Source organism: Orbicella faveolata, unplaced genomic scaffold (genome assembly GCF_042242905.1).
Source record: "Orbicella faveolata isolate gen_17 unplaced genomic scaffold, um_ofav_v1 contig_29, whole genome shotgun sequence".
Lineage (NCBI taxonomy): Eukaryota > Metazoa > Cnidaria > Anthozoa > Scleractinia > Merulinidae > Orbicella > Orbicella faveolata.
Window position 1 is genome coordinate 88,892 of NW_028301557.1, and position 23,609 is coordinate 112,500.

General features: G+C 39.6%; 1 protein-coding gene and 3 pseudogenes across 1 annotated transcript; all 4 read right to left on the reverse strand.

The window, feature by feature from the left end:
* Positions 1 to 388: 388 nt before the first annotated feature.
* On the reverse strand, positions 389 to 1,525 carry LOC149106962 (uncharacterized; annotated as a pseudogene).
* A 4,956-nt stretch (positions 1,526 to 6,481) lies between these two features.
* LOC149106963 (uncharacterized) lies at positions 6,482 to 7,618 on the reverse strand (annotated as a pseudogene).
* An 8,097-nt stretch (positions 7,619 to 15,715) lies between these two features.
* LOC110057490 (uncharacterized) lies at positions 15,716 to 17,610 on the reverse strand. The gene has a single exon (XM_020764084.2). The coding sequence runs from the start codon at positions 17,529 to 17,531 to the stop codon at positions 16,587 to 16,589; it is 945 nt and encodes a 314-aa protein (XP_020619743.2). The 5' UTR covers positions 17,532 to 17,610; the 3' UTR covers positions 15,716 to 16,586.
* A 1,239-nt stretch (positions 17,611 to 18,849) lies between these two features.
* On the reverse strand, positions 18,850 to 19,651 carry LOC149106964 (uncharacterized; annotated as a pseudogene).
* Positions 19,652 to 23,609: the final 3,958 nt, after the last annotated feature.

A 23,609-nucleotide genomic window follows, 5' to 3' on the forward strand; every position in this document is an offset into this window, starting at 1 on the left:
CAATGCGGATGGCCTGACCACGCCAGTGCTTGACGAGGGTACGCATAACTTTGGTGAAAATGTTAGGGCCCATAGAAAGATCAAAAGGCAGAACGACAAAACTTAAAACATTTTCGAACGCCATTGAAAACCCACGAAAAACCGAGAAATCTCTAATGTGAGGGGTAGATTTCAACATGATGGTACCCTGAATTAATATCGAAAGAATAAACTCACAAACTAGAAGGAGAATCGCCGATGAAAAAATTTAGCATGGACTGGGTATCCTCAAACTTAATTTTGGACTTATTTACAAAGAAATTAACATGTCTGAGGTCTAATATGAGCCTCTTCTTACCACTTGACTATATAGAAACTGACAATGGATTCACCACGTCAGGCGGGTAAGTACACGAAACAATAGAGCCAACACTAAGTAACTCTTGAATAGCGGATTCTACAAAATTACTCTCACCCAAAGCTGAGCGATTATTAGTAAGAATAACACTTGTAGGTTCCCATGAAAAGGGGATCTTATAACCAAAACTTAGAGTATCTAAAATAAACTTAGAGGCACCAATGCTTTACCAATAAGAAATATTCGATTTAAGCCTACCCTGAACAATAACCTGACTAGAGCCTTCAAAATATTCAGCAAAGCTAGAATCAAGAGAAATGTGATCCAAGTCAAAGTCAAAGTCAGATTACTTATCTGGACCCAATCTTGCAAGAACATTTGCCAAATCAGACGGTGGTTGACTTTGTGGGCGTTGAAATGGCGCCAGTGTTGGTGAAACTACCTCTTGTCTTGTAGAAAAGAGGGCAGACTGGCGAATTAGCCCAGTGTCCTCGCTGATTGCAGTTAAAGCAGACGTCCGAAGGCTGGACTTGTCGGGCGGCACGAAAGGGCTGACGAAAATTAGAGTGAGCGGCAGAAAATGGAAGAGATGTAGTGAAAACAGAAGACCCAGACCCTTGTGTAGCTTGAAAATCTCGGGATTTAGGAGCTCTTGAAATCCTTGAAACACGAGGTTTGGAAGACTTCTTGTTTAATATTGGTAAGCGCACGTCGCTCAGCCGCTCGAAGTTTCTTCTCGTCTACAGAATTTTCGGCGAGCTCGTCGGACTCATATTCCTCGACTACAGCCCAGCCAGCGGGACTTTTGTCAGCAAAGCGGATCATGAACTTAATGCGTTTCTCGAAGTCAGACTTGGCCTTTTGGAGATGTTCTTGAACACCCAGCAGGTTTACCTCGGACAAATTGGAGATAGCCAGATCAAGGCAGTCAAGGAGCTGGGTATTAAACTCAAACTGGTTTCTGTTACCTTTAAACTGAAGTGAACTAGCTGCCTTAGACTCTGTTTTCAATTTCTTCAGTTCTCGCCGAGTCTCAACCTCGCGTTCGTCTAATGATCGCTTGAAATCACCAAACGTTTTCTGCAACTTCGCATCAAGGAGAGAAGAAATCAGCGAGATCATGTCAGAATTAGAAACGTCTGTCGACTGAGGTTGGGATGATGCAGTCTCCAGCGGTGGATCAAGCATTGCTCGAAATTTACTAAAACAAAATTTCCAAAATCAACTGATCAAAAGCGGAGATGCCGTCGAAGTGACAACTCCTGACGGACAAACTCCTTAAATTTTACCCTCTTAGTATAATTACGTAGCCTCCATACCAACGAATCTACATACCAGAACAAAACTATCTTATAATAACTACGTGAAAAAATATAGTCGTTGTCTAATCACTCTGCACTGAAACGAAAACAAAATATTTTCTAACTCAGTCATATAGGAGGGGGCATCTCGTTTATTGATCAGACATAAATTGCCCCATTTCGAAGATAAAGCGCAATTTAAAGAGAATTATAGACCTAGGGAACGAGAAACTGAAAGAAGGGAATTGATGTTGTCTTTAACATAGCCGTCCTTTGCACGATCCGATTTCCAACGACCGTGTCGTTTAAACAAACGATCGCTGATGCCAGCATTCGCGACGGCAGAGCCACCACCTGATCTTAAGCTATAAGATAAGATAAGAAAAATAAGAACTTCATTAACATGTCGAAGTCGCTGGCAAACCATAACTAGACTTAGGAAAACCAAGTTCAACTAAGGAATTAAGCAAAAGCTCCCTAGCCCTGGTATAGGATATAGGTCGCGAACCTAAAGAATAACTAAGAGTGGACTTACGATAAACAAGATTGCCAAATACAAAATCGCTAGAATTGCAATTCAAAGCAGCGAGATGAAAATAACGAGAACTGTAACGTATAGGGACAAGTGACAGTACCTGTCCGAGCCAAAAGAACTGAGGAACCATCCTTGTACGCGTCAGTCTTAGTGTTAGTAATAATTATCTTAACGTTATCCAAATTATAGAAATTTACATCACAACAGCGCAACTTAGCTACCTCATCAAAGCGTAGAAATGCACAATAAGCAGTAATAAATAAAGCTGCAATTCGGAGACTAGACAGGTTAGCAGATGGCGAGGCATACTTTGAACATATTGAAGAAATCATCTCAGGAGCAACTGGCTCCTTTCTAGCCACTGGTTTAGCGGAAATCAGGACACCTGCCTCGAGAATGTTCTTTACCAGAGGATCGTGACATGGATCAGGAAAACCATAGAGCTTGTTAGTCCACGAAATACCACAAGAAGCATGATGAAGTACGGAAGAACTTGTATCACTTTCGATAAGATGCTCTACGTAAAGAGCGACGTCTGGCGGTCTTGTAGGCAAAGCAGTGATCTCAGGAAAGTAAGATGCCCAGACTCTGAATTTCTGAAAGAACCTAGAATACTGATCAATAGTGCATGGAGCCCAGGATTCCAATGCACGAGTCGGAAACGGACTGGCAAGTCTTCTGAGTTCAGGATTCTGTAGGGGGGAACTAGTCCGCTCAAAAACAATATCACCTTGTGCAGAAAAAAAAATAGAACAAGAATTTTAAATAATGACAAATTAAACAGAAAGATAGTCTCAGGTATAGGCAGATAGTCCAGTGGGGAATACAGCAAGCAACAAATCTCAACACTGACTGCTACTAGTGGCCGTGAAAAAAGCCCAGTGGCGACCAGAAATAAAGCAAGTGCGCAAATGCCCAGCGGCAAAAGAAACAAACCCACAAAGCCAAGTGGCAAACACTTTAATTCCGAGAGCTCATGACGCAAAAACTACAGACTAATGCCTTAAATTTAACCACAGGCGGCCCAAGCTCTCAATGTTCTCTTTTTTTTTTTTCCTTTTTATGCGAACGTTCGGGCTAACGTGACATGTGGCATGTACTATTACATAACGACCGAATATGACCACGCGAAACATGACACCTCCATATGCTGCAAGGCGGGAGTCATGTTTCGCGTGGTCAAATTCGGTCGTTATGTGATAGTACATGCCATAAGTCACGTTAGCCTGAACGTTCGCATAAAAAGGAAAAAAAAGGATAACATTGAGAGCTTGGGCCGCCTCTCATTTAACTGGCTCCATTAACACGTAAGAAAAGGACAGGAGAACTAAAATTATCAGAACCAAAAATGCAATTCTTATTAGCACCATGCACAAAAACTCGCTTCCCTTTAGCAACATAAAGGAAGTCAAGAATATAACTACGGAAAGAACGACCTTTATTAATAATGCACGGCCAAAAAATGGCAGATAACCAATAAGGGACCACAAGACCGCCTACGCACTTGCATAATTTGAAATACTCAATAACTTGGGTGACAAGGCTAACGGGAGGGAGCAGCCAACAATTTTCACCTTCCCACCTATGACTAAGAGCATCTATAACCAAAGTGTTAGGACTGTAAAAGCGCGAATGGAACCTAGGCAACTTGGTATTTGCATAACTTGCAAAACAATCTATGGTGAAATGACCCCATTGAGAATCAATTTTACGAATATAATCGTTGGAAACACACGAGTCGTCAAAATCAACGATCTTACTGTAATAATCAGCTTTCTGATTAAGCGTACCGGGAATCCATCCACTGAAAACCAATACCATGAGCAGAAGTAAAACAGAAAATATCCTTAGTAATAGCATTCAAATGCGCTTATTGCTCCCAGAATCTGTAATGAGCGCCACGGCTTTATTATCAGTATAAAGCTTAACAGGGAAATTATACAAAATGGGAGCAAAACTTTTTAATGCAAAACCAACAGACTTCCACTCCCCTTCAAGTGGAGTTTTGCCTCATTTCAAGATCGTCAAAATTCTTGTGGGCAACAGGAAACCCCTCCGGCGACCTCAACATAAATATTAGAAGCGCAAGCAACTTCACTAGCATCGGAATATACAATGTGATGAGAGATGTTAACTAGATAGACAAACGGTCTAGAATTAAGTGCTCGAGCATTGGAACATCAATAATTTAACTCAGAAATAGCTTCAGTAGTAAGAAAAACCCTAGCGTTCTAATATGCTCTGCTGTCAATAACAGAATGCAGTACTTTCGTCATAATCTTGCAAGTATGGGCAAAAAGAAACGTACAGGAAATAATACGCCCGGTAACTTGACCCAGCAGCCCTGCAGTAATTTTACGACAACTAGAAACCTCCCTAATGAACGCAAGGAAAACTGATATCTTATCTTCAGGAATAGACAATAAACCCCGGGCAAAATACCAATGAAAACCAAGTCAGCGAAGCAACTGAACCGGGATCCATATGCATTTATCCTTATTTGGAACGAACCCCGAGCTAATCAAATCAGAGTACACCAACAAAAATTGTCGAAGGCGAGTATTCTTTGAACCGCATACCCCTAAACCATCGTTTAAATAAACTAAAATGCGGATGGCCTGACTACACCAATGCTTGATGAGGGTAAGCATAACTTTGGTGAAAATGTAAGGGCCCTTAGAAAGACCAAAGAACAGAACGACAAACATAGATGTAGTCAAGAATATAACTACGGAAAGAACGATCTTTATTAATAATGCATGGCCAAAAAATGGCAGATGGTCAATAAGCGACCACAAGAGCGCCTAGCACTTACATGATTTGAAATGCTCAATAACTTAGGTGACAAGGCTAACGGGAGGGAGCAGCCAACAGTTTTCACCTTCCCACCTATGACTTAGAGCATCTACATCCAAAGTGTTAGGACTGTAAAAGCGCGAATAGAACCTAGGCAACTTGGTATTTCAATAACTAGCAAAACAATCTACGGTGAAAGGACCCCATCGACAATAAATTTCACGAAAATAATCGTTGGAAACACACCAGACGTCAAAATCAACGATCTTGCTGTAATAATCAGCTTTCTGATTAAGCGTACCGGGAATCCATTCCACTGACAACCCAATACCATGAACAGAAGTAAAACAGAAAATATCCTTAGCAATAGCATTCAAATGCGGCTTATTGCTCACAGAATCTGTAATGAACGCTACGGCTTTATCATCAGTATAAAGCTTAGCAGAAGAATTATGTAAAATGGGAGTAAAACTTCTTAAAGCAAAACTAACAGACTTCAATTTCCTCCAAGTGGAGCTTTCCTTCATTTCAAGATCGTCAAAATTCTTGTGGGCAACAGGAAACCCCTCCGGCGACCTCAACATAAATAATAGAAGCGCAAGCAACTTTACTAGCATCGGAATATACAGTGTGATGAGGGATATTAACTGGATAGACAAAAGGTCTAGAATTTAATTATATAAGTGCTCGAGCATTGGAACATCAATAATTTAACTTAGAAAGAGCTTCAGTAGTACGAAAAAACCTGCCGTTTCAATACGCTCTGCTGTCAATAACAGAATGCAGTGCTTTCGTCATAATCTTGCAAATATGGCCAAAAAAAAAACATAGAGGTAATGATACGCCCGGTAACCTGAGCCAGCAGCCTTGCAGTAACTATATGACAACTAGAAACCTTCCTAATGGACGCAAGGAAAACTCATATCTTATCTTCAGGAATAGACAATAAACCCCTGCAAAATCCCAATGAAAACCAAGCCAGCGAAGCAACTGAACAGGGATCCGCATACATTTATCCTTATTTGGAACGAACCCCGAACTAATCAAATCAGAATGCACCAACAAAGATTGTCGAAGGCAAGTATCCGAATCACATACCCCTAAATCATCCTCTAAATAAATTACAATGCGGATGGCCTGACCACGCCAGTGCTTGACGAGGGTACGCATAACTTTGGTGAAAATGTTAGGGCCCATAGAAAGATCAAAAGGCAGAACGACAAAACTTAAAACATTTTCGAACGCCATTGAAAACCCACGAAAAACCGAGAAATCTCTAATGTGAGGGGTAGATTTCAACATGATGGTACCCTGAATTAATATCGAAAGAATAAACTCACAAACTAGAAGGAGAATCGCCGATGAAAAAATTTAGCATGGACTGGGTATCCTCAAACTTAATTTTGGACTTATTTACAAAGAAATTAACATGTCTGAGGTCTAATATGAGCCTCTTCTTACCACTTGACTATATAGAAACTGACAATGGATTCACCACGTCAGGCGGGTAAGTACACGAAACAATAGAGCCAACACTAAGTAACTCTTGAATAGCGGATTCTACAAAATTACTCTCACCCAAAGCTGAGCGATTATTAGTAAGAATAACACTTGTAGGTTCCCATGAAAAGGGGATCTTATAACCAAAACTTAGAGTATCTAAAATAAACTTAGAGGCACCAATGCTTTACCAATAAGAAATATTCGATTTAAGCCTACCCTGAACAATAACCTGACTAGAGCCTTCAAAATATTCAGCAAAGCTAGAATCAAGAGAAATGTGATCCAAGTCAAAGTCAAAGTCAGATTACTTATCTGGACCCAATCTTGCAAGAACATTTGCCAAATCAGACGGTGGTTGACTTTGTGGGCGTTGAAATGGCGCCAGTGTTGGTGAAACTACCTCTTGTCTTGTAGAAAAGAGGGCAGACTGGCGAATTAGCCCAGTGTCCTCGCTGATTGCAGTTAAAGCAGACGTCCGAAGGCTGGACTTGTCGGGCGGCACGAAAGGGCTGACGAAAATTAGAGTGAGCGGCAGAAAATGGAAGAGATGTAGTGAAAACAGAAGACCCAGACCCTTGTGTAGCTTGAAAATCTCGGGATTTAGGAGCTCTTGAAATCCTTGAAACACGAGGTTTGGAAGACTTCTTGTTTAATATTGGTAAGCGCACGTCGCTCAGCCGCTCGAAGTTTCTTCTCGTCTACAGAATTTTCGGCGAGCTCGTCGGACTCATATTCCTCGACTACAGCCCAGCCAGCGGGACTTTTGTCAGCAAAGCGGATCATGAACTTAATGCGTTTCTCGAAGTCAGACTTGGCCTTTTGGAGATGTTCTTGAACACCCAGCAGGTTTACCTCGGACAAATTGGAGATAGCCAGATCAAGGCAGTCAAGGAGCTGGGTATTAAACTCAAACTGGTTTCTGTTACCTTTAAACTGAAGTGAACTAGCTGCCTTAGACTCTGTTTTCAATTTCTTCAGTTCTCGCCGAGTCTCAACCTCGCGTTCGTCTAATGATCGCTTGAAATCACCAAACGTTTTCTGCAACTTCGCATCAAGGAGAGAAGAAATCAGCGAGATCATGTCAGAATTAGAAACGTCTGTCGACTGAGGTTGGGATGATGCAGTCTCCAGCGGTGGATCAAGCATTGCTCGAAATTTACTAAAACAAAATTTCCAAAATCAACTGATCAAAAGCGGAGATGCCGTCGAAGTGACAACTCCTGACGGACAAACTCCTTAAATTTTACCCTCTTAGTATAATTACGTAGCCTCCATACCAACGAATCTACATACCAGAACAAAACTATCTTATAATAACTACGTGAAAAAATATAGTCGTTGTCTAATCACTCTGCACTGAAACGAAAACAAAATATTTTCTAACTCAGTCATATAGGAGGGGGCATCTCGTTTATTGATCAGACATAAATTGCCCCATTTCGAAGATAAAGCGCAATTTAAAGAGAATTATAGACCTAGGGAACGAGAAACTGAAAGAAGGGAATTGATGTTGTCTTTAACATAGCCGTCCTTTGCACGATCCGATTTCCAACGACCGTGTCGTTTAAACAAACGATCGCTGATGCCAGCATTCGCGACGGCAGAGCCACCACCTGATCTTAAGCTATAAGATAAGATAAGAAAAATAAGAACTTCATTAACATGTCGAAGTCGCTGGCAAACCATAACTAGACTTAGGAAAACCAAGTTCAACTAAGGAATTAAGCAAAAGCTCCCTAGCCCTGGTATAGGATATAGGTCGCGAACCTAAAGAATAACTAAGAGTGGACTTACGATAAACAAGATTGCCAAATACAAAATCGCTAGAATTGCAATTCAAAGCAGCGAGATGAAAATAACGAGAACTGTAACGTATAGGGACAAGTGACAGTACCTGTCCGAGCCAAAAGAACTGAGGAACCATCCTTGTACGCGTCAGTCTTAGTGTTAGTAATAATTATCTTAACGTTATCCAAATTATAGAAATTTACATCACAACAGCGCAACTTAGCTACCTCATCAAAGCGTAGAAATGCACAATAAGCAGTAATAAATAAAGCTGCAATTCGGAGACTAGACAGGTTAGCAGATGGCGAGGCATACTTTGAACATATTGAAGAAATCATCTCAGGAGCAACTGGCTCCTTTCTAGCCACTGGTTTAGCGGATATCCGGACACCTGCCTCGAGAATGTTCTTTACCAGAGGATCGTGACATGGATCAGGAAAACCATAGAACTTGTTAGCCCACGAAATACCACAAGAAGCATGATGAAGTACGGAGGAACTTGTATCACTTTCGATAAGATGCTCTACGTAAAGAGCGACGTCTGGCGGTCTTGTAGGCAAAGCAGTGATCTCAGGAAAGTAAGATGCCCAGACTCTGAATTTCTGAAAGAACCTAGAATACTGATCAATAGTGCATGGAGCCCAGGATTCCAATGCACGAGTCGGAAACGGACTGGCAAGTCTTCTGAGTTCAGGATTCTGTAGGGGGGAACTAGTCCGCTCAAAAACAATATCCCCTTGTGCAGAAAAAAAAAATAGAACAAGAATTTTAAATAATGACAAATTAAACAGAAAAAGAATCTCAGGTATAGGCAGATAGTCCAGTGGGGAATACAGCAAGCAACAAATCTCAACACGGACTGCTACTAGTGGCCGTGAAAAAAGCCCAGTGGCGACCAGAAATAAAGCAAGTGCGCAAATGCCCAGCGGCAAAAGAAACAAACCCACAAAGCCAAGTGGCAAACACTTTAATTCCGAGAGCTCATGACGCAAAAACTACAGACTAATGCCTTAAATTTAACCACAGGCGGCCCAAGCTCTCAATGTTCTCTTTTTTTTTTTCCTTTTTATGCGAACGTTCGGGCTAACGTGACATGTGGCATGTACTATTACATAACGACCGAATATGACCACGCGAAACATGACACCTCCATATGCTGCAAGGCGGGAGTCATGTTTCGCGTGGTCAAATTCGGTCGTTATGTGATAGTACATGCCATAAGTCACGTTAGCCTGAACGTTCGCATAAAAAGGAAAAAAAAGGATAACATTGAGAGCTTGGGCCGCCTCTCATTTAACTGGCTCCATTAACACGTAAGAAAAGGACAGGAGAACTAAAATTATCAGAACCAAAAATGCAATTCTTATTAGCAAACAAACACTTTAATTCCAAGAGCTCATGACGCAATAACTACAAATTAATGGCTTAACTTTAACCACAGGCAGCCCAAGCTCTCGATGTTCTCTTTTTTTTTTTTCCTTTTTATGCGAACGTTCAGGCTAACGTGACATATGGCATGTACTATTACATAACGACAAATGGAGGTGTCATGTTTCGCGTGGTCAAATTCGGTCGTTATGTAATAGTACATGCCATATGTCACGGGAAAAAAAGGATAACATTGAGAGCTTGGGCCGCCTGTGATTTAACTGGTCCCATTAACACGTAAGAAAAGGACAGGAGAACTAAAATTATCAGAACCAAAAATGCAATTCTTATTAGCACCATGCAGAAAAACTCGCTTCCCTTTAGCAACATAAAGGAAGTCAAGAATATAACTACGGAAAAAACGACCTTTATTAATAATGCACGGCCAAAAAAATGGCAGATAAGCAATAAGGGACCACAAGCGCGCCTACGCACTTGCATAATTTGAAATGCTCAATAACTTGGGTGACAAGGCTAACGGGAGGGGGCAGCCAACAATTTTCACCTTCCCACCTATGACTAAGAGCATCTACACCCAAAGTGTTAGGACTGTAAAAGCGCGAATAGAACCTAGTCAACTTGGTATTTGCATAACTTGCAAAACAATCTATGGTGAAATGACCCCATTGAGAATCAATTTTACGAATATAATCGTTGGAAACACACCAGTCGTCAAAATCAACGATCCTACTGTAATAATCAGCTTTCTGATTAAGCGTACAGGGAATCTATTCCACTGACAACCCAATACCATGAGCAGAAGTAAAACAGAAGACATCCTTAGCAACAGCATTCAAATGCGGCTTATTGCTCCCAGAATCTGTAATGAACGCTAAGGCTTTATTATCAGTATAAAGCTTAACAGAAGAATTATGCAAAATGGGATCAAGACTTTTTAATGCAAAACCAACAGACTTCAACTCTCACCAAGTGGAGCTTTGCTTCATTTCAAGATCATCAAAATTCTTGTGGGCAACAGGAAACCCCTCGACCTCAACATAAGTATAAGAAGCGCAAGCAACTTCAACAGCGTCGGAATATACAATGTGATGAGGAACATTAACTGGATAGACAAAAGGTCTAGAATTTAATTCTATAAGTGCTCGAGCATTGGAACATCAATAATTTAACTCAGAAATAGCTTCAGTAGTGAGAAAAACCCTGGCGTTCCAATATGCTCTGTTGTCAAAAACAGAATGCAGTACTTTCGTCATAATCTTGCAAATATGGCCAAAAAAAAAACCTACAGGAAATGATACCCCTCAACATAAATATAAGAAGCGCAAGCAACTTCACTAGCGTCGGAATATACAATGTGATGAGGGATATTAACTGGCTAGACAAAAGGGTTAGAATTAAATTATATAAGTGCTCGAGCATTGGAACATCAATAATTTAACTCAGAAATAGCTTCAGTAGTAACAAAAACCCTAGCGTTCCAATATGCTCTGCTGTCAATAACAGAATGCAGTGCTTTCGTCATAATCTTGCAAATATGGCCAAAAACAACCATAAAGATAATACGCCCGGTAACCTGAGCCAGCATCCTTGCAGTAACTATACGACAACTAGAAACCTCCCTAATGGACGCAAGGAAAACTGATATCTTATCTTCAGGAATAGACAATAAACCCCGAGCAAAATCCCAATGAGAACCAGGCCAGCGAAGCAAGTGAACAAGGATCCACATACATTTATCCTTATTTGGAACGAACCCCGAGCTAATCAAATCAGAATGCACCAACAAAGATTGTCTAAGGCAAGTATCCTTCGAACCGTATACCCCTAAACCATCGTCTAAATAAACTAAAATGCGGATGGCCTGACTACGCCAATGCGTGATGAGGGTAAGCATAACTTTCGTGAAAATGTAAGGGCCCTTAGAAAGATCAAAGGGCAGAACCACAAACATAAAGGAAGTCGAGAATATAACTACGAAAAGAACGGTCTTTATTAATAATAAATGGCCAAAAAATGGCAGATAACCAATAAGGGACCACAAGAGCGCCTACCCACTTGCATAATTTGAAATGCTCAATAATTTAGGTGACAAGTCTAACAAGAGGGACCAACCAACAGTTTTCACCTTCCCACCTATGACCAAGAGCATCTACACCCAAAGTGTTAGGACTGTAAAAGTGCGAATAGAACCTAGGCAACTTGGTATTTCAATAACTAGCAAAACAATCTACGGTGAAAGGACCCCATCGACAATAAATTTCACGAAAATAATCGTTGGAAACACATCAGTCGTCAAAATCAACGATCTTACTGTAATAATCAGCTTTCTGATTAAGCGTACGGGGAATCCATTTCACTGACAACCCAATACCATGAGCAGAAGTAAAACAGAAAACATCCTTAGCAATGGCATTCAAATGCGGCTTATTGCACCCAGAATCTGTAATGAACGCTACGGCTTTCTTATCAGTATAAAGCTTAGCAGAGGAATTATTATTTTTTTTTTTTTGTAATTTTTTTTTTTTTTTTCAACATTTTGGGTTATAATACATACAATACAACACAAGACATAACACTAGTTACAATACTTACAATACGTCATAACTACAATAGATTACATACAACAAATTATAATTACTAATCGTAGCCTAATTATACCTAAAGAATATACAATGCGTTGTTTACAATAGTGCAGCTACCCAAATACAGAAAAAAAAAAAAAAAAAAAAAAAAAAAAGAAAGTAAGTTAGTGACATGCTGAGAAGGAGAAATTACAAATTAAGCTCAACTATTATTAAGAGATGGCATTAGTTTTTCCCACTTTTTGTAATGTTCATAAAGTTGGTTATTTTTGGTAGCTATTTTTTTTTCAATGTAATAAACGGTTTTTGTCTTTGCTAAAAATATTGTTAATGTTGGTTTAATTTTATTGAATTTACATTTATAAATAAAAAACTTTCCTAGCAGTATCAAGTGATTCAGGATAATAAAGTCTTCGTTGTTGTTGAACACTCCAAACAATATATTTTCAAATGTCAAAGTGTCCAAAGATACATTCTGGTTTGAAAGCCAAGAAGAAAAAGCCCGCCAGAAGTCTTTTGTTGTATCACAATAAAAGAGCAAATGTTCGAGGGACTCGACCTCTTTCAAACAAAAGGTGCACATTGGTGATTCAATCATTTTAAAACGGAATAACCTCTCATTTGTGAAAATTATATCGTTTAATAATTTATATTGAAACTCTCTAATTTTTGTTTCAAGTGTGACAGTGAATGGTAAAGAATAAATTTTTTTCCAGTCTTCTATAACCTCTGGATATTTGTCCTTCAACTTCCTTTTGGCGGTTGGAGGAGTTTGTTTCTTTGTTTTAAATCCTTTATACAAAAGTTTTGAAGAGGCTTTTAACAGATCCGATTTGGTTTCGTCGATATAAATATACACTGTATCCAAATGCTGTTGAGGATATAGTTGCTGATGTTGAATATGTGATTCTTTGATAATTAATCTCCATTCTTTTGGTATGGCATCTACAATTCCTATTAATTTGAAGTACTGGATTGGAGATAGATTCGCTTCCAACACTTTAGGGCTTTCAAGAAATTTACCCGTATCGGATAACAAGTCACCAATTTTAACAATTCCTTTAGTAAACAAATGTTTTTCAAAAAGAGATTTTCCGTGTATCACAATATTCCTATTATTCCAAATAATTTGGTCTACAACATCCTCATAGGTGGCTACCTTGGATTTCTTTAAATTACGAAATGCCTCTAGACACTCTTGGTAGAATATTGGAAGATGAACCGGTAGTTTACTAGTTTCAAAATCACAGAACAGGATGAGTTTTCCACCTATATTTCCAAAAAAGAAATCATCTAAAATAGTTTTCCAAGTGCTGTTGCTCTCTCCTAGATACTTTTTTAAGATCATCACTCTTTGAGCCGATATCATGGATTCAATATCAAGCATTTTTAGTCCTCCATTTTCAATATCATTGATAAGCGCGGTCCGTTTAATTTTATCGTTACCTTTCCAAATGAAACCGAAAATCAGTCTGTTTATCTCCTTGACAAGATCGTTTGATATTGAGATTGCAGTCGCTTTACTCAAAAATTTTGGAATAATGAAGGTCTTAACTATTTGAATCTTACCAATCAGGGTAAGACCCCTCCACTTCCACATACTCAGCGTTTTTTTAATAGATTTGAATATTGAGTCGAAGTTTGCTTTGTCTCGTGATGGTTTGTGATAGTCAAAAACGGTACCTAATATCTTGATTGATTTTCGCACTTTGTGAGTAAAGTCATTTTGTACTAGTTTATGTGGGCCGATACCAAAAACTTCTGTTTTATCGTCGTTAATTCGGAGACCAGAATGCAATGAAAAAACCTTTAAAGTTGTACAAAGTCGCGAATATGCATTTATGTCTTTTAGAAAACAAGTCATGTCATCTGCAAAAAGCGTGAGTTTGATCTCCACGTTTTTGACCATTATTCCTTGTATGGTTTTATCCTGCCTGATTTGACATGCGAGAACTTCCAAAGCTAAGATGAATAATAAAGGTGATAGAGGGTCACCTTGTCGTACACCACGATGGATACAGAAAAGATCTGTAGTAAAACCGTTATTTAAGATACAGCTGGATATGTTTGTATAAAATGTTTTTACCCATTGTAAAAAATACGGTCCAAAATTGAATTTTTCCAATACTTTAAATAGATATGTATGGTCCAGAGAATCAAATGCCTTTTCAAAGTCAATTGCCATTAGAATACCTGTTGTATTTGTGAGTTTTGCCAATTCAAGTAAATCATCGATTGTTCTAACTGCATCAAATGTAGACCTTCCTTTGATAAAACCATTTTGATTATGGTGAATAAGTTCTGGCAGGATTGGCTCCAGCCTTCTAGCAAACGCTTTGGATGCAATTTTAACATCTACGTTGATCAGTGAGATAGGTCGCCAGTTCTTTATAAATCGTCTATCTTTATCTTTTTTCTCCAATAGGGTAATCATTGCCTGCTTTTGCGAAGTTGATAGTTGCCCGTGTTGGTGAGAGAAGTTTAGAGACTTTTCGAGATACTTTGCAACCACGTGCCAGAACGCCAAGTAAAATTCCACAGTTAAACCGTCACTTCCAGGTGTTTTGTTTTTCGGAAATGTCTTCAATGCTTCGTACAGTTCGGATCTAGTAAGTTGTTTATCTAAAGTCATTTTCTCTTCATCAGACAATTTTTTAGTATCCACTTCATTAAGGAAACGATCAATTGAATTTTCACCTAAATTATACGAGTCTCTATCATAGAGTTTTTCATAGAAATCATGAATCTCTTTCATTATTTCTTTTGGGTCTGTTATATATGAATCATTATCCACGGATAATTTCCGTATACATGTCTTTTTCTTTTTAGCACTTTCTAAATTTAAAAAATACTTGCTATTCTTTTCGCCCTCTTCATACCAACTCACCCGAGATCTTATGATTGCTCCTTGTGTTATATAATCATAATGGCGTTCGTATTCTGATTTGAGAACTTCTAAATCGCAGAGATTTTCAGCACTTGGGTGTTCGTCACATTTTCGCTGACACTCTTTTAATCTAATTTCCAAATTTACCAGCTCTGACCTTCTCTCTTTTGCTTTCTTCTTACTATAACCAATCGTTTCATAGCGTATTTTATATTTTAAATAATCCCAGGTAACCCGCGGGTCTTCGATTTCTCTACTTTCGTCTACCCATTCACCGATTTTGTTTCTAATTAGGTCTACATATTCTTTATCTTCTGACAAACTTGCATTGAATTTCCAAAAAGACGGTCCATAGGTTGAGTTCTCTATACCATTAATGTACAACGTAATGGCGGAATGGTCAGATCTAATAGCAGGGATAATATCGACCTTATCAACCTCTTCCTGTATATTATTTGATATCAACCAATAATCTAACCGCCGTTGAATCATTGGAGTTTTCTGTCTCCAGGAGAAACGTTTTAATTTTGGGTTTCTGATTCTCCAGATGTCTATTAGGTCAAGAGAAAAACATAGATTTTCTATCTTTTTGGACGATTCTTTCAATTTTGGAGATCCTCCCGATCCATCCAAATCTGGGTCGCGGATAACATTAAAGTCACCACCTATTATTATTTTGCAATCAGTGTCAATTTCCAATTTGTCGAATTCGTTCTGTATTTCGTCGTAAAAGATGCATTGTTCGTTGGTCTTATTTGGCGCATAGATATTCAAAAATAAAAAAAGATTGACCTTGAACAAGACCTTTTAGAATGATATACCGACCTAGATTATCTTGTTTACATACCTCAAATTTACAGTCAAGCCCTTCTTTGACTAGTGTTAAGACACCTCTGCTGTGTTCAGAACCATGACAAAAAAACAAGTCTCCTCTCCACTGGGATTTCCAGGTGTTTTCCACCTCGGATGTGCTGTAGGTCTCTTGTAGAAAAATTATATCAGCTTTATCCTTCATACACCAATGAAAAAGTGCTTTTCGTTTATCAAAAGATCTTATCCCCCGAACATTTAAGGATAGGATACCAAAATTTAAATTAAGTTTTGTAACTTTTTAAGGACATATTTAAGTGAAAAGGCGAGCAGTTGTAGAGAATGAGATAGTAATCTTTAGTAGATGAGCTAATGAAAAAATTTGCATGTCTCTTGAACAAAAAAAAGGTAAAACTAATTAATATTGAAAAGGAAAAAGAAACAAAAGAAAAACATTTATAACACCTACAACTACAATTGAACATGTATGTAAAACAGTAGCCAGCGATAAAAGCTGTTAATTGCGCTACTAATGGAATAGGTCTTGCACGCATTGCGCTAACTAGATGACACGCATGCAGCTCCATTTTTAAGAACAAGTGTGAATGAGGCTTACATGTTATGAATACCTAGATAGAGAGTTTATGTTCCAAAGAAATTAGAAGATTCGTATACCCTCAATAAAAAGTTTGTCCGGCTCTGATCTTTTGAAGAACGCCGATTTTCCGTCTTCTTTTGCTTTTTTGAACTTAGGCATTAATTCCTTTCTGCGGTCCACAATTTCTTTCGGAAGGTCTGGCGATATTCCGAAACCAGTTCCTTTCAGCTTTCTTGCACTTGACATGACTCGCTCTCTGTCGGAGTATCGCAAAAAACGTGCGATTATTGGTCTTGGTTTTTCTTGCGATGGGTCGCGCTTGCCAATGCGGTGCACTCGTTGATACTCAAAAGAATCCGCCTCGCTGATGTTAAGTTCCTTCTGTATAAAGCCAATTAACACCTCTTTGACATTTTCTTCTGAGAGGTGGAAAGATTCAGCAATGCCGTAGAAGCGAAGGTTTTCCCGTCTTTGATACACCTCCATATACAACTTCTCGTTTCTTAAGGCCTCGATCTTTCCCTTGAATTTATTTTCGGTGTTTACTGTATTTTCTTGGATAGTTTGTTCCAGAAGCTTTACTTTCTTCTTTAAATTTTCTATCTCTGTATTTGCGAACGACATTCCTTCATCTAACACCTTCAGTTTTGTTGTGGCGTCCCTGCTGAAGCTTTCAAACTGCTCAGCTTTATCCTGTAACTTGTTAACCTTTCCATCGACCACTTTCACAAAACCCTCAAGGATGTCCAATTTCTTTTCCATGTTGTCTAACTTCTGCAGAACAAGGTCTAGCTTCGGCATTACAGAATTAGCCAACTCCACGGCAGCGGCGGTTTCGTCTTCTTCGCTCGATTGCACCGTGTCAGACATGTGCAACTTGACTTTGGCTTTCTTCTCCAACGGTGAAAGGGATTCTTCTTCCGACGAGTTGGATACACTTCTCCAAGTTGGCCCAGTTCTCTCTACATGAGTTTTTCGTCTGAACTTTTCTCCTTTTTCTGCCATGTAGAGGCCTCCATATACGAATTTTGAGCGGAGCTAGCAAAAACACGTCTATACTCTACCCATGCTCGGCCCAATCCCCCAAAATGGAAGTAACACTTCTTAAAGCAAGCTTTGCTTCATTTCAAGATCATCAAAATTCTTGTGGGCAACAGGAAACCCCTCCGGTGACCTCAACATAAATATTAGAAGCGCAAGCAACTTTACTAGCATCGGAATATACAATGTGATAAGGGACATTAACTGGATAGACAAAAGGTCTAGAATTTAATTATATAAGTGCTCGAGCATTGGAACATCAATAATTTAACTTAGAAATAGCTTCAGTAGTACGAAAAACCCTGCCGTTTCAATATGCGCTGCTGTCAATAACAGAATGCAGTGCTTTCGTCATAATCTTGCAAATATGGCCAAAAAAAAGCATAGAGGTAATGATACGCCCGGTAACCTGAGCCAGCAGCCTTACAGTAACTATATGACAACTAGAAACCTTCCTAACTTCCTAACCCCGAACTAATCAAATCAGAATGCACCAACAAAGATTGTCGAAGGCAAGTATCCGAATCACATACCCCTAAATCATCCTCTAAATTAATTACAACGCGGATGGCCTGACCACGCCAGTGCTTGACGAGGGTACGCATAACTTTGGTGAAAATGTTAGGGCCCGTAGAAAGATCAAAAGGCAGAACGACAAAACTTAAAACATTTTCGAACGCCATTGAAAACCCACGAAAAACCGAGAAATCTCTAATGTGAGGGGTAGATTTCAACATGATGGTACCCTGAATTAATATCGAAAGAATAAACTCACAAACTAGAAGGAGAATCGCCGATGAAAAAATTTAGCATGGACTGGGCATCCTCAAACTTAATTTTGGACTTATTTACAAAGAAATTAACATGTCTGAGGTCTAATATGAGCCTCTTCTTACCACTTGACTATACAGAAACTGACAATGGATTCACCACGTCAGGCGAGTAAGTACACGAAACAATAGAGCCAACACTAAGTAACTCTTGAATAGCAGATTCTACAAAATTACTCTCACCCAAAGCTGAGCGATTATTAGTAAGAATAACACTTGTAGGTTCCCATGAAAAGGGGATCTTATAACCAAAACTTAGAGTATCTAAAATAAACTTAGAGGCACCAATGCTTTACCAATAAGAAATATTCGATTTAAGCCTACCCTGAACAATAACCTGACTAGAGCCTTCAAAATATTCAGCAAAGCTAGAATCAAGAGAAATGTGATCCAAGTCAAAGTCAAAGTCAGATTACTTATCTGGACCCAATCTTGCAAGAACATTTGCCCAATCAGACGGTGGTTGACTTTGTGGGCGTTGAAATGGCGCCAGTGTTGGTGAAACTACCTCTTGTCTTGTAGAAAAGAGGGCAGGCTGGCGAATTAGCCCAGTGTCCTCGCTGATTGCAGTTAAAGCAGACGCCCGAAGGCTGGACTTGTCGGGCGGCACGAAAGGGCTGACGAAAATTAGAGTGAGCGGCAGAAAATGGAAGAGATGTAGTGAAAACAGAAGACCCAGACCCTTGTGTAGCTTGAAAATCTCGGGATTTAGGAGCTCTTGAAATCCTTGAAACACGAGGTTTGGAAGACTTCTTGTTTAATATTGGTAAGCGCACGTCGCTCAGCCGCTCGAAGTTTCTTCTCGTCTACAGGATTTTCGGCGAGCTCGTCGGACTCATATTCCTCGACTACAGCCCAGCCAGCGGGACTTTTGTCAGCAAAGCGGATCATGAACTTAATGCGTTTCTCGAAGTCAGACTTGGCCTTTTGGAGATGTTCTTGAACACCCAGCAGGTTTACCTCGGACAAATTGGAGAAAGCCAGATCAAGGCAGTCAAGGAGCTGGGTATTAAACTCAAACTGGTTTCTGTTACCTTTAAACTGAAGTGAACTAGCTGCCTTAGACTCTGTTTTCAATTTCTTCAGTTCTCGCCGAGTCTCAACCTCGCGTTCGTCTAATGATCGCTTGAAATCACCAAACGTTTTCTGCAACTTCGCATCAAGGAGAGAAGAAATCAGCGAGATCATGTCAGAATTAGAAACGTCTGTCGACTGAGGTTGGGATGATGCAGTCTCCAGCGGTGGATCAAGCATTGCTCGAAATTTACTAAAACAAAATTTCCAAAATCAACTGATCAAAAGCGGAGATGCCGTCGAAGGGACAACTCCTTAAATATTACCCTCTTAGCATAATTACGTAGCCTGCATACCAACAAATCTACATGCCAGCACAAAAATATCTTACAATAGCAACGTGAAAAATGATAGTACTCGTGCAGTATGCTTGTGAGTTCATCGTTGCCGGGAATTGAGGGGAATCCAAGTACGGAAGATATTTGGCAAAAGTGCCAACACTTTCGGCAAGAATTATATGCATTGCACTAATGTCGTTCATTGAGTGTCACGCATTTAAACGTGGTCACACTTCCTGAAGCATATTGATCGTACCAAATTATCTACGTACTTGGATATGATTCGTATATGTAATAGGACTACATGCTGCCCAATTTGGAAATAATTGGATGAAAAAAATTCCGAAGACAGCCAAAATTAGACGAGGCCGCAGGCCAAGTCCAATTTGGCTGTCGGAGGAATTTTTTGAATGCAATTATTTTCAAATTGGACAAGCATGTAGTCCTGTTACTTATTAATTATAGAGCTAGTAACTGTCTCTAAAGAAAAACAGATTGGGTCCTCGATCTTCCAAAGTTGGGAAAGCTTCGAAAATATCCGGTGATCTTCGGAGATCGCCGGAGATTGTCGCTAGTCTTCGGAAATCCTGAGAAGTGTTTAGGTGATCTTCGGAAATCTTCGGGTGATCTTCGGAAATCTTCGGAAGCGTTCGGGCGATCTTCCAAAATCTTCGGAGATGTTCGGGGATATCCGGAAATCTTCGGAAGTGTTCGTGTGATCTTCGGAAATCTTCGGAAGTTTTCGCGAATTATCGGGTGATCTTTAGAAGTCTTTAAAAGGTTTCGTGTGACCTTCGATAATCTTCGGAAGGTCAATAGCTTAATTTCATTGGCTGTGACAAACTGTCCTATTTTTTCCCAAATTGGATAGTTTCTGCGTTTTTCTTCAAAGTCCTTATAGAAAACTGTCCAAATTAAATCCCAAATTGGACAGGTTTCAGAAGTTAAAAAATAATAGCTGTGCTGACAATGCTGGATTAACTGACTACTATATAATTAGGTAAATTAATTAATGCGAAAATGTGGTTAACGAAGTGTCAAGTTTGCAAGTTCCTATCATAGCTGTGCTCCAAATCATCCTATTAATAGCTGTGGTCACCTTTGTGCGCGTTCGGTTGTGTAGTGCAGGCAAAATCGTGTGTTTATGATAATATTATAGCGTGATGAAAAAAAGAAATCCAAAATAAATTATACATCTGCCCTTTTCCAGCCAAATTTGCTCGGGTTCTAATTATCGATATTCTACTATACGGCCCGCTAAAATTTAAACCTGTTTTTGTTGCCAAAATGTTTTGTGATTTAGTGCCAAGTGTTCTTAACGTTTTAAGCAAGTAATAGTTTAAAACTTTCTTTTACTTCTAAAATTGTCTATTGAAGTCTGCTAATGACTTAAGAGTCAATTATTAAACAACGATTTCAAATTGGCTCCTTTTGCTTTCGAGGTGCTTCAGAAATTCGAAGCCGTTCCGGGTGAATAGGAATAGTTCCCGAACTCGTCAGACACCCAGTACAGATATAATAAATATCTTACTGACCTCGTTAACTCGGTCTGTATTGTAAGTTAAGGATCCTCGTTTTTCCCCCTCGATTTATGCCCCGCGCGCTTCGCCCTTGGGCCATAAATCGATGGGTCCGTAACTTACAGTACTGCCCTCGAACTCGGTTTGTAAGAGGTATTTAAACTGGACTTCGCGAAGATGGCAAGAGTTAGTACCCAGTACCAAGTCTTCCACAATCGCCAAAATCAGTTCCCGCAAAATAAAAAATATCGCCGATTCGCAAAAATAAACTCCCGTGAAAATTCGCCGATTCGCAAAAATAAACTCCCGTGAAAATTTAGTGCCACACGGCAGATTTAAAATGCCCCTTTTCGAAGATAGCATAAATAGCGATAATGCTACTGAAAGAGTGTTACTTACGTTGAAATAGTTCATTGGCGTCACTGGAATGTCCTGTTAAAGAATGTGACATCATACATGCAGTACATAAGTGATAGTAATAAAAATCCCCGGATCTTGTTCCTTCGGGTCTAACGTAACTGACTCGTGTTCTGAGTGTGATCTTTGAATCTTTAAAATCCCACCCCATTAAGACAGAAGAAGCGAATTCAACAGGTTATGGGCCCAGAAGAGATGCTCCTGGACGATTTGGAAGATTAATTTTCGATGGGGATGAGCGAAAATACGAGCAATGGGAGGTCAAATTCCTTGGCTACACGAGATTCCAAAAGTTGAAAGACGTTCTCGTGTCTGAGAGCTGGGATGAGGAAGCTAATGCTAGCAAAAACGAGGAGGCGTTTGCCGAACTAATCCAGTTCCTAGATGACAAAAGCCCAGCGCTGGTAATGAGAGATGCAATTGACGATGGAAGAAGGGCGCTGCAGATTTTACGAGCCCATTACGCTGGGACTGGGAAACCACGTGCGATTTCGCTTTATACCGAGTTAACATCCTTAGTTAAATCAGCGAATGAGTCTGTCACTGACTATGTAATTAGAGCGGAGACGGCGGCAACAGCTTTAAAAAATGCGGGAGAAACTGTAACTGACAGTCTTCTTATTGCAATGGTACTCAAAGGATTACCTCAAAGTTACAAACCGTTTGTTGCGGTTGTCACACAGAGCGAGAAGCAACAAACATTTAGCGAATTCAAAGCCTCTCTAAGAAGCTTTGAGGATACTGAGAAAGCAAGAACAGCAGATAATAACGACTCCATTTTGAAAGCAGAAGACAATTTCCCACAGCTAAAACCACCAGTGAAAGGAAAAGGAAATCTTACCTGCTTCAACTGAATCCAACAAGGTCATATAGCTCGTTTCTGTCCCAAGAAGCCCAAAGGAGGGAAGTGGTGCAATACTTGCCGCTCAAGGTCGCACAGTGATTGAGCATGTCGTCATAGAAGAAAGAAAGGTGACAAGGTTAATCAAGTATTTGAGAAAACAGACCAGGACATTGAACACTCATTTGTTTTTGAGACTAATACCCATGAGGATGAGAATGTCTCTGGCAAGCCTACATCTGGGAAGCCAAACACACTATTAGTTGATTGCTGTGCAACTGCTCATATTATTACTGATTTTGTCTAAGTTTAAAAAGTTTGGTGACACATTTAAGCCAGACAAGCATTCCATTTAATTAGCAAATGGAACTCGAGCAAATAAGGTTGCCCTAAAAAGAGGAGATGTTGATATTACTATCGTCGATTCGTCTGGAACACCTGTGAAGGCAACTTTGTGAAATGCTCTGTTCATAACATCTTACCCTCAGGACATATTCTCAGTTCAAGCTGCAACAGAGAGGGGTGCAAGTGTGGCTTTCCAGCCAGATTCTGCTGAGCTGACGCACAAGGATGGCACAAAGTTTCTCATTGACAAGCATGGCAGATTGTATTATTTGAATACATATGATAACATCACTGACTCTGATTCCGTAAACTATGTACGTCCTATGAATGTCTGGCATCAAATCCTAGGACAATGTAATTATGATGACATTAAGAAACTAGAGAATGTTGTAGATGGTATGAAGATTAGCCATAAGGGCTCTAGCAAACCTAGCGATTGTAGTGTATGTATGCTAGGAAAACTCACACAGAATAGGAATAGAAAGCCTGATGCACGTGCGACTGCCCCACTAGATTTAGTTCATACTGACCTCGCTGGACCTGTTGATCCAGCCTCTAAAGAAGGTTTGGCCTTTACAGATGATTTTTCAGGTGCAGATTTTGTCTACTTTCCGAGGAACATGAGTGACACAGTGGCTGCTACAGAATTTTTGGCAGATTCAGCCCCTTATGGTAAGGTCAAATGTATGAGATCTGACAATGGTGGTTAGTTTACTTCTGTGAATTTTGAGGCACTT

Excerpts from the sequence above, each read along its gene's own strand:
- LOC110057490 (XM_020764084.2), bottom strand. The coding sequence starts at position 17,531 with ATGGCAGAAAAAGGAGAAAAGTTCAGACGAAAAACTCATGTAGAGAGA.